General features: G+C 41.3%; 1 protein-coding gene across 3 annotated transcripts in view; it reads right to left on the reverse strand.

Moving 5' to 3' along the window:
- Nucleotides 1–6: 6 nt before the first annotated feature.
- Nucleotides 7–15,526, reverse strand: part of RBBP5 (retinoblastoma binding protein 5) — a 39,347-nt gene continuing 23,827 nt past the window's right edge. Inside the window, exons 5-14 of one of the 3 annotated variants that reach the window (XM_010854166.1) lie at nucleotides 14,980–15,142; nucleotides 13,741–13,850; nucleotides 12,554–12,673; nucleotides 12,313–12,466; nucleotides 12,146–12,217; nucleotides 11,096–11,213; nucleotides 9,824–9,893; nucleotides 9,223–9,452; nucleotides 7,732–7,809; nucleotides 7–950 (exon numbers count right to left, since the gene is read on the reverse strand). In XM_010854166.1, the coding sequence (XP_010852468.1) occupies nucleotides 922–950; nucleotides 7,732–7,809; nucleotides 9,223–9,452; nucleotides 9,824–9,893; nucleotides 11,096–11,213; nucleotides 12,146–12,217; nucleotides 12,313–12,466; nucleotides 12,554–12,673; nucleotides 13,741–13,850; nucleotides 14,980–15,142 (1,144 nt within the window). In that variant the 3' untranslated portion in view covers nucleotides 7–921. Of the gene's footprint in view, nucleotides 951–7,617; nucleotides 7,810–9,222; nucleotides 9,453–9,823; nucleotides 9,894–11,095; nucleotides 11,214–12,145; nucleotides 12,218–12,312; nucleotides 12,467–12,553; nucleotides 12,674–13,740; nucleotides 13,851–14,979; nucleotides 15,143–15,526 lie in introns of all 3 variants that reach the window. The other 2 variants (XM_010854165.1, XM_010854164.1) reach the window with 2 other exon arrangements.

Genomic DNA, 15,526 nt, shown 5'->3' on the forward strand with positions numbered 1-15,526 from the left:
AAAAAAAAAGGTTCCTTGATTTTTTATTTGAATTGTGTTGTTGCTGCTTTGATTATGGACGGTTTTATTTAGTCCTTGCATAGATTCCCCCACCCCAGTATAAAATAAGCTTGTTCAGAGACACCCCGGTTTGTTTTTGTCTCTGGAAGCCCGTACAGGTAAAGCAATATAAACTACTAATGATTCTTTGCTGGAGACCAAATGAAACTAGCTATCTTCATAAACCATGATTGAATGAACCAATACTGGAGAGAAACATGCAATGAGAAGAAAACCAAGAAAAACCCTGACCGTCTTACAGCCCAGCTTGAGCAAAATGTTACAGAATGTTAAAAAGAGGGGGCCTTTCCTATCTCTCTCTCAGAAAATCTGAAGTCTTCTGAGCACTTTCTTTTCTGCCCATCCTTTGTAACAGACTATGGAAATATAGGAGGCATCTGGTGAGTAGGTAACTTTAAAATGGAAGAAAGAATGTGCAAACCGAAGTTTTTTCTAGGATACAGGCAGCAAAATTTCAGGTAAAAGTAAGTCACTCAAGGACATGCACTGAGGAGCGAAGGCAAGTAGGAGATAGGAAGTGAGAAGCCGAAACGGTGCTGGGTACAGGGAAGACAGACGAGCAGACCAGCAATCTCCTCCAGCAACATAACGAGCATTTTTAAAGAGTCAAAACTCCTGTTTGATGTCTTCACAAATCCTCATTCCTGAGAGTCTATTTGGACTTATGCTTGAAAGGGAAGGGACATATACTCTTCTTCCATAATTCACTTCTTCATTCAAACAGAAAATTCACTCCTTCCACCTCCTGGGTGGAAGACAGAGGCCTTTGTTTTAAATTAAAGTCAATCTCAGACGACTGACCACAGTGTCCAGAGGCCACATGATGGCAAAGTAGGGAAGAATGAAGAACTTCAAGGGTCTTCATAACAGTTCTGAGATTGCTCCTCCTGCTAAAGAGATTAGAAATAAAAAGATTTATTTAGTATCAACTTAGACCAGTTACTTTCAAGAACAGAAATACTGAAAGATGCTAAAAGAGGCATTCTAAGCAAACATGAGCTAAGAACTCCCCACCCCTCCACTTTAAGCTGAAACCAACTCCAACTCCCAAGTACCCTTTACCGAAGCAACAAATAATTCAAATCCCAAACCATGCCCCCAGGACTTTCCTCAGTGTTGCCCCCAAAGGGAGAAAAAGGGCAAAATGATCAGACTTCTACACATTTCCAGCTGCTAACTATTCTCCCAGGTGTGAATAATGCTTCATATTTCAAAAAGAGAAGCAAGCAAAGGATAGGAAATTCTAGGGTACTGCATCTTTCAATCTTTCATACATTAGACTAATTCACCACTAAATGATTAACGATGAGCAAAACACCCTTGTTCAAACACCCCTGTTCCTTAAGTGATACCCTCAACTCCTCAGAATGCAGAATATGGTGAAATGTGAATGAAAACCACTGCTGGCATTTCTGTGCACCAGCAACTGATTAATAAATAAAACCCTAAATAGTGACATGAACACTTCCCTGGTCACTCCACAGAAGCTGTTCAATCTCTGAAGGACATCCTGAAATGGGCTGCTGTGAAACACTAACTAAGAAGTGGAAAAAGAGAACAAGGTGAAGAAAGGTCCTCCCAGTGTTATCTGGAATGGAGAAGAACATGCTACTTGAAGGGAAAAATGGTTTAAAATAATTGCCCAAGCTATTAAAAAAAAAAAAAAAAAGAGTACCCACTTATAATTTGCTTTTAACCCGATTCTTAAAGTGCAAGCACATATGAAAACTGGCAATAAAAATAAATTCCAATTTGCCTGAGAACAGACTGAAACTCTCCTGGGTGCTACATGTTAAAAATATTTCCAGGCAGGAATACTGGAGTAGGTCGCCATTTCCTTCTCCAAGGGATCTTTCCACATCTGGGATCGAACCCATGTCTTCTGCATTGGCAAGTCGATTGTTAGCATTGAGCCACCTGGGAAGCCCCAGAAGTGTACTTAAGCTTTTCAGATATTTCAACATAAAATGTAATGATTAACCTCTTGATTTGTAAAATAATCTGAGATAAAAGAATCTACTCTACAGGACTTTAAATACTTTAAGGTAGCTTTCATGATCATTCCCACAAGGACTCTGACCAATCTAAGTTTAAAAAGAAGACACAACACTGACATTTTAAGCCTAAATCATGAGAGGAAAAGTGGTGTGCATTTTATAACGGCACTCAAGATGATTAATAAGCTACATTATACGGCTCATCTGAGGTCAGTTAGTGTTTTTTCTTATTGCCCTCTTCCTGTGAACAGACCAGAAACAAAGCTTGTTGAGGCGGCAGGCAACAAACCAGCACCAGAGCAGCACATCTTCGAGGAGGACAAGACACACAGAGCAGCGAAAAGCAGATCTCCAGGCCAGTTAAAATCTGCCCCGAGTGTTATTCAGCTGCAACATAATAACAGAAACCTCCAGCCATAGAAAATTAAGAAAAATTCAGCTCATAGTGAACAGCTGCTATTGTTACCTCTCCAAAGCAGCTAAGCCAGGGTAGCCTAGAAAACACTGGATATTAATTTTCAAGCATTACCTTAGTCAGATAGTAAGACCACACAGAATGACAATACCCAACTAGCCATCTAAAAACCTGATCTTAGCAGGAATTCATAGATTAGTCTTTGAGAGACTGATCATGTTTTTAAAGGAAAGAGGCTGGGGGAAAGCCCCTACCAATCATTTAAAACCATCAGACTCACTAAATGAACAGGAAATGGTTCAGAGGCCCAAGGTGCGGGGCCAGAACCAGGAGCGCGGTGGCGCAGGGGAGCCTGAGGGGGCCTGTGGGCCTGAGGTGACAACTCCACTCAGCCTGGCCTCTGCCGCCCTCGAGAAGGAGCACCATCCCACGCCCTTCAGGCCCACCGTCCCACAAGGCCTTTAGACCCCATACGTGACAGACCACAGCTTGTCACCCCTCCTACTGACAGTGCTCAGTGTCAAGGAGCCCTACTTCTTGGGCAATCCTTGAGTGGTCACGGGGCAACAGGGACTCTGGTGGTTCTGCTCACATCTCAGTTTTGATCCTGAAGACTGTCCTCTGGAAAGTGTAAGGTAACTAGGGGGAATCTGACAGATGGAGCAATGCTGATATAGACTTTCTGAGCAGTCCCCAGTTCAGAGTTTCCCCCAAGCTTCACTGACGGGCCCTACCACAGAAAGTGCGTCGTCATGGATGTGGGCCCACTGGTCCTATCCAATACTGATGAGCTGTTTGACAGGGAAGAATTTTCGAGCCCCAGATTCCAGATGGCTAGATTACTTTTATTGGTGCTCTATTAGTCTTCCAAGTGTCCCCTGAAATGCATAATCTCCTGTTGCAACATGCAACAGACTATAGCAGCTTTATCAGGACTAATCGGCGCTTACTGAACAGTTTCTTCAGTTAACTGATCAATTATACATAGTAACAAACAGCTGCCATTTATCAACTTGAGCAGTAGCCTACACCTATAATCGTGCCTTCAAACAATTTGGCTCTAGTGCAAAACTAGGGCATTTGTGGGGAAGGAAAGTCCACAAAGCACTGAACATGCAAATACTGTACACCCGTCAGACTGATCTTTGAGGATGGTTCCTCCTCAGCCACTGAGGATCAAGCTTCATTTCTTAATATCTGGTGGAAAACCCACAATGACAGCAGCTGCTGCTTCACTGAAAACCTCCAAGATGTGGAAGAATGTGAGACATGAGTGTTTATTACCTCAAAGGCCCTGGGGAGCCAAGCGAAAATCAACAGCATGTGTTAGCCAGCCTCTGGGCCCTCCAAAATGGTACTGGATGAAGCCCCACCCAAAGAAATCCACACAAAAGACACGATAGGTTGTCTTGAAACGGAGACCTCTGACGGCCCACTACGATACTCAGTGTCAGCACTCTCCCCAAGAGTCACAGTTTTCACGAAGATCCTACACGGCAGCTAGTGGCTAAGGCCCTCTAAGGAAGGGCTGGCACTCAACCACATCACCCCTTTGGGGCTTTTTGACAATCCTGCTCCTCAGCACACTTTGGGGTTTCATCTGGCCATTTCAGAGATCCATATAGGAAAAGGGCAAGGAACCAAGGCAAGAGAACAAGATGGGAAGAAGGAAGTACAGATTATACAGGCAAATATGCAATGTACACAACCATGTCGTTCTTCAGGTGCTTAGTCCTGTCCGACTCTTTACAACCCCACGGACTGCAGCACGCCAGGCTTCCTGTCCTTCACTATCTCCCAGAGTTTGCTCTTGTCCATTGAGTCAATGATGCCATCCTACCATCGCATCCTGTCGTCCCCTTTTTCTCTCGCCTTCAACTGTTCGCGCATCCGGTTCTTTTCCAATGAGTTGGCTCTTCACACCAGGTGGCGAAAGTACTGGAGCTTCAGCTTCAGTCCTTCCAATGAATATTCAGGACTGATTTCCTTCAGCATTGACTGGTTTGATCTCCTTGCCATCCAAGGGACTCTCGAGAGTCTTCTCCAGTACCACAGTTTGAAAGCATCAATTCTTTGGCATGCAGCCTTCTTTATGGTTCAAATCTATATATGATTACTGGAAAAACCATAGCTTTGACTATACACACCTTTGTCTGCAAAGTGATGTCTCTGTTTTTTAATACACTGCCTAGGTTTGTCACAGTTTTTCTTCCAAGGACCAAGTGTCTTAATTTCATGGCTGCATTCACTGTCTGCAGTGATTCTGGAGCCAAAAAATATAAAGTCTGTCACTGTTTCCATTGTTTCCCATCTGTTTGCTGTGAAGTGACGGCACCAGATGCCATGATCTTAGTTTTTTGAATGTTGAGTTTTAAAAGCCAGTTTTTTCACTCTCAAGTGCCCACCAGAGCAAGAAGCAGTTTCCCCCACAGTCAGTCCCTCCCATCAGGTTTCCTGCACAAGTCTCTTAACCTCATTCATCAGAGGGCAGACAGAAGAAACAAGAACTTTAATACCATGGCCCACAGAGAACCACCATCACAGAAAACTAACCAAAATGATCACATGGACCACAGCCTTGTGTAACTCAGTGAAGCTATGAGCCATGCCGTGCAGGGCCACCCAAGACAGGTGGGTCAGGGTGGAGAGTTCTGACAAAACCTGGTCCACTGGAGAAGGGAATGGCAAACCACTTCAGCATTCTTCCCTTGCGAACCCCAAACAGTATGATCATGAAAAGCTGGTAAAATGTTTGCAGTAAAGGCAGTTCTTTTGTCTGTGTTATAAGAAAGCACGTCCTCACTCTGGCCTCGTTATGTACAAGTCTCCCCTAGTCCTTTTAAAGGATGAAGTCATTAAAATAACTGCCTCTATTTAAGGCTGACCAACTGAAGTGCCTAATAACAATAATGTAGAAAATAAAAATCCAGTCTGAAGCACCCTGCTATTTCAAGACACATGTTTTAGCCTTTAAGGAGGTTTTAACCCTCTTTTAACCTTGTCAGCTGAGTGAGTGGGAATAAACTCCTAACAGGCCTTGATAATGATAACCACTCTGCTAGAAGGAGCTCTGAAATGCTGACATGTACAAACACCATGTATTTTACACCTGCCTCAACATTTCAATGCAGTAGTTTGAGAACTTAAGGGAATAAAAGAACCTGTTCATTTAGGGCTAAGTAAACTTTGCAACATTCTGATTTTCAGTGTTATTTAGATGTTTTTGAAGCATAGCTAAAAAACACCACTGCTCTTATACACTGAGCCATAAAACATAGAGTACTTCATGGGACCTTTGACAAAAGCCCAATTTGGAAAGTGCCAAAAATATTTAGTTACTATTAATGGCCATAAGAAAAATCTGGTTTTTAAAAACTTTAAATGGTTTATTTACCATATACTTAGTATTAAAAGAGCAAATGGTTAATTACATAGATTCTGAAGATGCTGGGAAACTGTGTCAGAGTACTTAAATTAATTCAACATGTTTGCCAACATTTTAAACCATCCTGAAGCAATTTAGCATTTGAGGTCAGGGAAATTGGTTTGAAATTTAAATAGTTTCTTCTGTAGTAACATCAGCTTATGCAAGAAATGGGTTATGGAAGGATCATTTTTTATTTACATTAGTCAATTACTGACCTGAAGTCTTTGTTAGCAATACCCATATAACTTGTTCTAGGGCATTTTTTAAAATATATAGACATGGCCCTAAATGAACTGAATGCGGAGGTGATAAATCAGCGGAGTAACATAAATACTGTTATTGGGGAAAAAATGCTAGTGCCCTAGTGGTACGGTTTAAGACTATGAAAATCCAGTGAATTTGAGGGGGAATACTCAGAACGATGAGTCACTGAGCCCGCTCCAGCTTCTTGTAGGAGAGAACTGATGTTCACAATGTGAACTGGCTTAAGGAGCTCTGGTTTGCATTCTAGTGCATATCTTCACATTTGGATGAACACAATTAAAATTTTTAATATGGTGGAAAAATCCCCTCAAATATAATCACTGATACATTGTTAGTCCTGCCTCCGAATTTATAGACCTGGCCACAGAAAACTGAGACTACTATGCTAACTAAAGCAGTGCCTGAAAGAAAAGTTTCCAAAACCCAACAATGTTTCAGTAGAATTAAATACTAAATTGATTACTGTTTTCCAAACAAAAGATCCTTTAGCCTAGATTCACAAGTATTTGATAGGAAACTGAAACTGTTCTCCATCCTCCAATAAAAATCCCTCAAACCTAGAAAACTGCGAAAACTTCGCCAAGTATCAAGAAGCTTAGGTATTAAGAAGCTACAAAGTTTGTCTTTTGGATAATCTCTTGTGTTGTTTTAAAAAAATAAAATAAAATAAACCTCATCTTCTTCCTTAACATGACAGTACTACTAACAACTCCATCATTGTTTCTAGAATACTGAGAGAGAGAAAAACACCACCTCTGGGATTTGAACAATTTGAAGAGAGAGAAAAAAGATGATACAGTTAAACAGTCAGGGGCTGTATAAAGAAGCTCATATTTTTGGTTATCTGCCTGGATCTTTGAGACAAAACAAAAAACACAGAGGCAAATATAGATGAAAATATTAATTAAACGAGGGGTTCTTACCCTTTTTGGGGTCATGGATTCTTAAAGGAATCCTGTGAAATGTATAAGCATCTCCCCCACAAAAATATTCACACAAAGTTTTGCACATAAGATCAAGGGAATGGAGAGCCCCTGAAATATAGTTGCAGACCCAAGGTTAAGAGCCACTGAATTAAGCCAAATCTGGTTGGGAAGTAGTTAAGCACAGTAGGACTTTGGGATTAAGAGAGAGCTAGACCAGGCATCAACATTTAGAAATTACTCAAGTGTAGCAGGTAGTTAATGCTGTTAAAAAGAATTTTTGAGGGGGAAAAAAAAAGACCAAGGGAATGCAGATCCCTGAAACCTAGTTATGGACCCAAGGTTAACAGCCACTGAATGAAGCCAAATCTGGTTGAGCTGCCCTTGGGAGCAGCTTAAAACTCAGAGAATTATCTGCCACTGGGGAAAAGGAGGGAAGGAAGGAAAAAAATGTTGCAGTTAAACGGAGTCAGGGGCTGTACAAAGCAAGGCCACGAAGAAAGCCAGACAGTGCTCCCAATGTGTCCTTACCTGTCAAGGGCTGGCTGAGCTCCGCCTGCACTTTACCCTTCGCTGATCCTTCCAGAGGTAAACCTCTGTCCCCTTTGTAGAGTTTCGGTTTAAATGGAGAATCTTTCTCTTTACCTTTTGATCCTTTAGGCCGGCCTGCTTGCTTCTTCTTGGATTTGCCATCCCCCTTCACACCCAGTAGTGGATGGACTTCTGTAAAAGGACAGATAGGCTTGGAAAGGAATCCACACGTCACCCCAAGCAAGCACATGCATGCCGCCTACCCATGAGCAAAGAGTTTTGCTTGTGTCCCAAGTCCACTAACACAAGAAGAAAAGTTTGTTTTTGTTTATTAATTATAATACTACAAAAGAGCAGCCATTACATGAGAAATAGTTGCTTGGGCAAAAGGCACACATAGCCTATATGGTTCACACCAAGCTATAGCAGCTCTCTTAAAGCTCAACATTCAGAAAACTAAGATCATGGCATCCGGTCCCATCATTTCATGGGAAATAGATGGGGAAACAGTGTCAGACTTTATTTTTTGGGGCTCCAAAATCACTGCAGATGGTGACTGCAGCCATGAAATTAAAAGATGCTTACTCCTTGGAAAAAAGTTATGACCAGCCTAGATAGCATATTGAAAACCAGAGACATTACTTTGCCAACAAAGGTCCATCTAGTCAAGGATATGGTTTTTCCAGTGGTCATGTATGGATGTGAGAGTTACACTGTGAAGAAAGCTGAGTGCCGCTTTTGAACTGTGGTGTTGGAGAAGACTCTTGAGAGTCCCTTGGACTGCAAGGAGATCCAACCAGTCCATTCTGAAGGAGATCAGTCCTGGGTGTTCATTGGAAGGAATGATGCTAAAGCTGAAACTCCAATACTTTGGCCACCTCATGCAAAGAGTTGACTCATTGGAAAAGACTCTGATGCTGGGAGGGATTGGGGGCAGGAGGAGAAGGGGACGCCAGAGGATGAGATGGCCGGATGGCATCGCCGACTCGACGCACATGAGTTTGGGTGAACTCCGGGAGTTGGTGATGGACAGGGAGGCCTGGCATGCTGTGATTCATGGGGTCACAAAGAGTCGGACACGACTGAGCGATTGAACTGACTGACAGCAGCTCTAAATAGAAAAGGGAGATCAAAGACCCACTGATACTTTATCGCACAAGTCAGAACAGGAGTGCACATGAGCACACTGGCACGTGAAAGCAGAAAGTGAATGGGCTCTGGAACTCAGCAGACCAGGGTAAGAATCCAGGCTCTACCATGTGACTAACAAGGCTTCTAGAATTAAGACTGTCCAGATCTGACCAGTATTATACTTTATCACCTAATGAGAATGTGGGAGGAGAGGTAGAGGAAGCCTGGTACTTAAACAAACTGATCCAGACGTCAGAAGACTTAAAGCGTGTTATCGTAGGAAAAGTACTGAGGGCAGAATCTCCCCCATTTTAAAAGAGAAGTGAAAGCAGATAAAATTGTTACAAAGCTGTAAAACACTACAAAAAAGACTCATGGAAAACTTCCTTTAAGGGAATATCAGCCAGAAAGGATATTACAGGTTGTGCTGGAGAGTGGGTCTATCAGGTGAGAGAGAGGAAATGCGGCCCTTACCATCATTTGGTACTCCTTGCAGTTCAATATTGGTTGTTTTGGGTTTCTTCTTAGGTGGCTGGGACCCGTCTGCTGAAGACTGCCTCTTCTTCTCTGAGCTAGCCCCTTCGTCCATCAGGGAGGTTTGGACTGCATCCGGTGGGGGGCCATAAGGATTTTCTTCTGGGTCTTCTACCTCAGGGGCAATGGGTAAATATAATAGAGCCTTTGAATCTTCCAGTTCTTCATCACTATTTGGAACAGGATCAGAAAAGGGATAGGAAAAAAGAGGAGAAAGTTGCTTAAACCATGAACCCTTCCTCTAGGGCAGAATCATCTAACCATAAGCAACAGGTACGGACCTAAAATTTCACAAAAGCCAAGATGGATAAAAGAAAATCAGACAATATGATAAAATGAGTAGTAAAAATAAATGGCATAAAATTAATTACTTCACTTCCTTAAGATTTTCTATCAAGGGAGAATGGAAGGGACCTCTTGCACATCACAGGAGTTAACTCTTTGAGCCTAAAGGCAGACGGGACTGAGGAACAGTGGGGACTGAGCAGCATACCCAGAGACTGAAGAGGAGGCGCACCCTGAGGCCTGGCCTCCAGCTCACCTGCTACAGAAGGCCGCGATAGGGTCCACGCTGGTGACATCTACTTCCTCGTCCTCTGCGGCGTCAGCCCCTGCAGGGCAGAAACACAGTAGGGCTCTGAGAAGAAGTGGAAGACTGCTGCTTACATGCAGCTTAGGATGTTCATAAACTGAAATCCAGGAGAAACAAAGGAGGAAAATCAGGCACACATTTAACTTAGTCGTCTGGCAAATTCGTGCTGAACTTCCACCATATGCTAGACACTGGGGATACAGCACTGCCACAGAAAGTTGGGAACAGTTTTTTTGTAAAAGCCCCAGTAGTCTAACTGGGGAGACATAGAAACGGATAATTTCAGTTCCACAACGTGAGTGCTACAATAAAGGCATGTGCAATGTGCCAAGGAGATGGGAAGAAGAAACAACTTATGCACAAGTTTGAGAAGCTTTCCATGCAACACAATCCAATAACACCAATACAGTCCAAAATATCCTATAGTCCCGACAGTCTTCCTAAGATTCCTGAAGCATACAAGATATCTTATGTCACAGAAGTGAGGACCGGCACCTTCAGGCTGGAGAGAACTAACCTCAACGCTAATTCCTTGATTCCTGGCACCATCAAGAAGCCCAGCAGTCAGTGACAGTGCCAGCAGGGCACATTACGCATTCATACACACAAACCCCGCCAGACGCAAAGCCCTGTGCCCTGTGCTTATACACTAGGGGGCTATAAAGTGAGGTATTTATTCTCAAGGTGTTTCCTATTTAGAAGTTCAGAAGCCAAGAGATGGAAATAACAACGATCATGATCTATTAGAAGAGAACATCTGAATGCTCATTATAACCTAGCCACTACTGTGAGCCCTCTACACGAACTGTTTCATTTATTTCCCATAACCCTAAAAGGCAGAGTTTTTACAGATAAGGAAGTTCAGGTTTAAAGAATAAGTATTCTGTCTAAGGCAGTCTGACTCGAGTCCATGCTATTTACCTCCTCTTACTGACAAAGGAATGACAATACCCAACAGCAGCTCAGCACCCAGCATGTGTGGGTGGCTTTGCTAGGTGCTGTATGCAAATCCTCATTAGAGAGCTGCTCAAGCCCTAGTAATGCCCATATAAGCTCTGAGTCAATGCCTTACAAATAAAGATTCTATTAAAAGTGCAAGCTTAGAGGAAAAAAATTAGACTAAGTGCTGAAATGAATTTTCAGCACAAATTAACAATGAGTACTGAGTTAAAACAATCATTTTTCCTTTGGGAAATACTATCTGCAATTGAGAAATATTACCTGTCTGTTCAGGCTCACTCTTATCTTCATCTTCAATATCAAACTCTGATTCCCTTTCTTCATATTCTACATTTTCATCCAATTCTTTGAAGTCTGGCGCAAATGCACTCCAGTTTTCCTATGCCACAAACAAAATACACTACTTAACCACAGGAGAAAGCAACAGTCTGTAATCTAGACATTAATGACATAAATGAAAGGCTTGGGCATAAGAGACTCAAAATTCTGAGGCCAAATTTTGCAGATAATAAAAATTAGATATCTATAGGTTTTACTATCTTAAGACATTTCCTATCTTAAACATGCCATATTATTAACTGCAATTCTTTCATGAACAACTGTCTTCTTTAAAACATTTTAAGGATTTAAAAAATGATTTTACTTCTTTATTTGGCTGTGCTGGATCCTCACTGCAGCACATGGGCTTTCTCTAGTTGTGGCAAGTGCGGCTACTCTTCACCGCTGTGCATGGCCTTCTCAACGTACTGGCTTCTCCTGTTGCGGAGCACTGGCTCTAGAGCTCGGGCTCAGAGTTGTGGCACAGGGGCTTAGCTGTCCCACAGCGTGGGGGATCTTCCTGGACCAGGGATCGAACCAGTGGCCCCTGCACTAGCAGGTGGATTCTTAATCACTGGACCACCAGGCACGTCCTTCATCTTTTTAAGATGTAATTCTGAGGTAAAATGTTAAGTTTTCTTATGACTACATGGATTAAAAATATAATTAAAATTTTCAAAATAAAACCAAATGCAAAACAGAATCTAACTGAGCTGAAAATAGGAAAAGCACAAGAAAGCTCTATCTCAATAAGCAACAGAAAAATATACCAGGAAGTACCCTAGACTTTCTCCCTGAAAGCAGAGCTAGTAAACTGGCTTTGGACCAAGACCCTCCTCGTAAAGCAAAACTAGATGCAGAGAACCACGTGATCAGGTTAGAAGAATCTGTGGAAAAGAAAGTCAATAAAAGGAACTTCTGTCTTACTACTTGCAAGGGTCATTGATACAGAAAGAGTATCTAGTTTCAAAGCATAACTAGAAAAGTACTTACTACTTGATTTTGTGCCCAGATAGATACCACTCCACTAGAAATGGACGCTATGATGGGTCGAACAGGATGCCACTAAATTTTAAAGAAGCAAAGAAAAGTCAGTTCTAAGAGTGAATCCAGTTTTCTGTGTTACGTAAGTAACAGCAGCAACCTCTCATCCTACTTACAGCTACATCCAGGAGGAGCTCTCCTCTGGTCCCATGGAGAATCTTTACCAGGTTGCCAATGCTCTTCTCCCAGATGTACAGGGCATGCTGCCGGGCTGACCCTGCCACTATGTACTCCCCATCCCCAGAGAAACAGCATTTCTTCCACGGGGTCCTAAGGACAAAGAAAGTACCCAAGGAGAACCAGAACCGGACCCCAGGTAATGAATGAGCACACATTCATCCGGGTTATGGCACGTACCTATTCACCAAGTCCTGCAGTTTCTGCATGGGTTCAGGCTCTCCATCTCTTCCACAGGTTAAGATTTCTCTACCGTCATAAACTCTGATTATCCGATCCGCTGTGTTAATTAAAAAGCAGCTACAGAAACGATACAAACATCGACACCAGAGGTCAGAAACGCGCTCCTGTTAACACCGCCCATGACCGCCCGTTACTAAGAGCACCACAAGACAGCTGACAAATAAGGCAGAGAGTGAGTAAGAATCTAAAATAGTGGACCAGACTACTTATATATCTACTTGTCACCTTTCAAGCTAAAATATAATGTGAAGGGAGAAAATGCTTTATATCAGTACTTCCTGTGTAATCCCTGAACCCTGTATGTACCAGTATTTGACTAAAATCCAAAACCTATATATTGAAACCAGTTTCCCAAATTTACAAGCTTACAGTTACATATATATAAACACTTCATTCCTCTGGCTTATTTTAGTGACAGTACAATACATTCTTCTTAATGAGTTAATATATCATTTGGATTGCCCAAATTTTTAACATTGGAAGTGTTGGAAATCTGTCTAAAATACAACTTATTTTACCACTTTCTTACAGACTTCACTAACTTTTTCTGAATTCAAGAGAAATTGAACATGAATGTCTTCTAAGTGTGAACAGTGATTTCTATACAAACTAAAGTGACCATCACTTCTCTTACTGACAATTTCTCTTATTGACAACCTATTTTCTTCTTGTTTCTGTTGATATCTACTTCTAGTTGGGTAACCAAACTTACTAGAAAAACATCTGAAAGTAAGAGGATAAATAAGTTTCACGTAAGTAAACTGCATATTCAATTACTATGTGAATTCTGTGGTATCAATTCCAATAAATAGTTCATCTCTGCCCAGTGCTTACCATGTGCCAGGCATTTTGGTTCTAAGCACAGACCACTCAGACATCTTTTCTGTAAAGCAACTGCCTGTGAAACTCTGGTAAGATGTGTCTGCTGGCTCAATGCAGTAAATTTTACAAACTTAAGAACCAGACAGTAACCGTTTCTACAAATATTTTTTAAATAAACTCTTAAAAAGTTTAAGTATAATACACACAAAAACTATGACTCTCAATGTATTTTGCGTTCTGCTCACTTTTAAGACTGTCTCTAAAGAGACAGGCCGCATTCACCTCCCCTTCCGGGCACTCACCTCCCCTTCCGGGCAAACTCTATTGACTTAATGGCTGTGGTATTGCTTGTTCCAGTTGTTACTCTGAAGGAAGCAACAAGATCCTGAGAATCGGTTTTTAGGACCAAAATCTAAAGTTTAACAGAGAAAAAAAGTAAGTAAATATTCTGATAATTTACAGTAATTAGATACGGGTTCTGTTTTTAAAACTGGGCAAAGACTGGGTGAAAACCTAAGTGTCTCTATTCAACTTGCTTTTACCCCTTCAATTAAAGACAATGTCTTAACCTATGTTTAAAAGACAGTGTTTAACATTATCCACAAGAGACAGAAAGTGGAAGCAACCCAAGTATCCATCAACAGATAAACAGAATGTGACATATACATACAATGGAATATTACTTGGATATGAAAAGGAAAGAAATTTTGAAGACATGTGCTACAACATGAATGAATCTTTAAGGACATTATGCTAAGTGAAATAAGCCAGTCACACACAAAAAATACTGGATGAGTTCCAACTTCATAGAAACAGAAAGGAGAATGATGGTTTCCAGGGGCTGAAAGGGAGTAAGGAACAGCAAGTCATTTAATAAGTACAAGGTAAGTGTGAGATGAAAAGAGCTCTGGAGATAAATGACGGTGATGACTGCACAATATTGATGTACTTTATACTACTGAGCTGCACGCTTAAGAATGGTTAAGACAGTACGCTGTAAGTGCATTTTACCACAAAAATACCCACAACACTGCCACTCTCTTAAGTAGCCATACTAACTGATATGACCCAGTCAAAAAGGAAAAAAAAAAAATGCAATGGAACTCAAACTCTAAAAAGTTTGAAAAGGATCCTAAAACTTACTTAACCTCTTTTTTTAACCTAACTTCTTACTACACAAAACAGATTAAAGTGGCCTAAATTATACAATATTTTCAGACCAAGATATCAGACATCTTGTTAGCAATATTCCATTGATGATTTTTAAATTTTATAATTTAGTAATGGCCCTTTATTGCTAGCACCCAGTAAAGGCCCTCCATCCTCTTCTAGATCGAATACTCTCTGACCACTCTAAATCCAAAGAACAGAAATTATTAAGGCATGTCAGAACAGGCTGTATTTGCCACAGGCAGGAAGCACACTCAGTCCAGGGACAGAAGAAATTTCAAAGAAAAGAGAACAAGTAAACACGAAATGAGCCAACATGCAGGATGACTGATGCTTACTTATTTCACCAGCTCCTAAGCTTCCAGGCTTACCTTGCCTTTTGCATTTCCTGTATAGATATATTCTCCTCGCCTATCAAAAGATGCAACCACGTTCAAATCGGAGTCATCGTCTACGGGCAGAACGACATGTTTGGAATCTGAAAGGGTCAACATGACAGGAGCAGATTTCATGGGACACACGAGAACCTTGTTCCTGTTTAAAAATATGAATAGCACATTGGCAGTTGCTATGGTATCAGAAAGCTGACTCTCTGCTTTTTCCCTAATTCCTATCCACTACCCTCATCAACCTATCCAGCCCAAGTATATTTAAAATAGTTGAAAAAGACTAAACTCTAAATTTCTAATAATAGGGAAATGACTGAGTAAAGTTATGGGATCCTACCTTGACAAAACAAAATGTAATCATTAAAAATAAATATGAAGATGTAGCAAACTGGTAAAATATGCATGAAAATGAAAAAGCAAAACATCAGTTAAAACTATGTAAAAATACATATTTGTGTACAGCTAACACAGACAAATGCTTTGTGAGCTAGTAAGTGCTTTGTGAGCTATGAAGCACTATATAATAAGC

The sequence above is a fragment of the Bison bison genome, unplaced genomic scaffold (assembly GCF_000754665.1).
Source record: "Bison bison bison isolate TAMUID 2011002044 unplaced genomic scaffold, Bison_UMD1.0 scf7180017864338, whole genome shotgun sequence".
NCBI lineage: Eukaryota > Metazoa > Chordata > Mammalia > Artiodactyla > Bovidae > Bison > Bison bison.